The sequence below is a fragment of the Aplysia californica genome, unplaced genomic scaffold (assembly GCF_000002075.1).
Source record: "Aplysia californica isolate F4 #8 unplaced genomic scaffold, AplCal3.0 scaffold00317, whole genome shotgun sequence".
NCBI classification, from domain to species: domain Eukaryota; kingdom Metazoa; phylum Mollusca; class Gastropoda; order Aplysiida; family Aplysiidae; genus Aplysia; species Aplysia californica.
The window spans coordinates 839,096-840,346 of NW_004797587.1; the positions used below are offsets into that span (position 1 = coordinate 839,096).

The window sequence follows — 1,251 nt, forward strand, 5'->3', positions numbered from 1 at the left end:
CAGGCAGGCAGGTAGGTAGGTAGGTAAGTAGGTAGGTAGGTATGTTTGCCATTGTAAACCAAGTTACCTTTCTGGGATCAGTAAAATTGTCTTGTTTTGTTTTTTTAATTTAATGTTTTATTAAAACAAACTGTATAAGAAACAGAATCTCTACCTGCAGCTCTAGAAACTCTTCCCAAGTCCACTGATAGTTCAATAACTCCGGCTTGTACTTGGCAACCAGGTTATACCAGGAGGTGAGCACGTCTTTGGGATTCCTCATGTAAAACACAACCTTCACTGGTTTTCTCACAACGTCTTTCGGGAGGAATTTGGGTTGAAGATGGCTTGTTATGACTCTCGGTTCCGAAATAGCTTCCAATGTTTCGTCAACTTTATCGTTCATAAATTCCAGAAAATGGTCCTCTGCATTGTCTTTCGAGAATTCAACCTTTTGAGTCTGAATCATGTTCAAAATCTCGAACATCCAGTGGTGACCAGACCTCATATATCCGCAAGCGATGACATCGTTTTCCTTTAGCTTAGCGTTGGAAATGTGATCCATCGTTGTGGGCACATCCTTCATGAGGCCGTCATAAGGGGCGAATCGAATACCGTCAAAGAGAGTCGTCTCGATAAGATCAAACTTTTCGAGGGCAGTAGCCAAAACTTTGGCGTTTGAAAATGACGTCATTTCCTGTTGTGTTCTTAATGCTTTCTTGTTGTTCCTTTATTACGAGTGTTGTGGTTTCTGAAATAGGGGAACAAAATAATGTTATATATATATGTAGTTATCTATATTATGATAATAACTCAAGAGTGTCTATTTGTGAGTCAGATAATAAATGAACCAAGTCTACGAACACGATTTATAAAGTCACATGTGGTGCCATGTTGTGTGCTGAATGCTTTCTTGTTTTCCCTTTATTGCGAGTGGCTGTGACTTTTGAAACAGGGAAACGAAAACAAAGACAGAGGTAAATGACTGAAATGTCTCAAATCCCAACACGGTGTGTCTACCATTGTAGAGTTTTGTTGGGTCTGTATGTGTGTGTGTGGGGGGCGGGGTGTAACTTTTGTTCTTGTTGTTGTTGCTGTTATTTTTTGTTGTTTCTGCTGCTACTGCTGTTGTTGTTGGTGTTTTGTGTTGTCGTTGTTGCTGTGTATGTGAGTGAGTGAGTGAGTGTGTGTGTGTGTGTGTGTGTGTGTGTGTGTGTGTGTGTGTGTGTGTGTGTGTGCTTGTGTGTGTGAGAGAGACAGTGAGAGAAATTG

The 1,251-nt window shown here is 40.7% G+C and overlaps 1 protein-coding gene across 1 annotated transcript in view; it reads right to left on the bottom strand.

Annotated features, from left to right (window-relative positions):
• The window catches only part of LOC101848668 (sulfotransferase 1A1), a gene marked incomplete at its 5' end in the record, with an annotated part of 3,906 nt that extends 3,176 nt beyond the window's left edge, over positions 1-730 (bottom strand). Inside the window, 1 exon segment of the mRNA XM_005102224.2 lies at positions 155-730. Within this exon segment, the coding sequence (XP_005102281.1) occupies positions 155-673 (519 nt within the window).
• Positions 731-1,251: the final 521 nt, after the last annotated feature.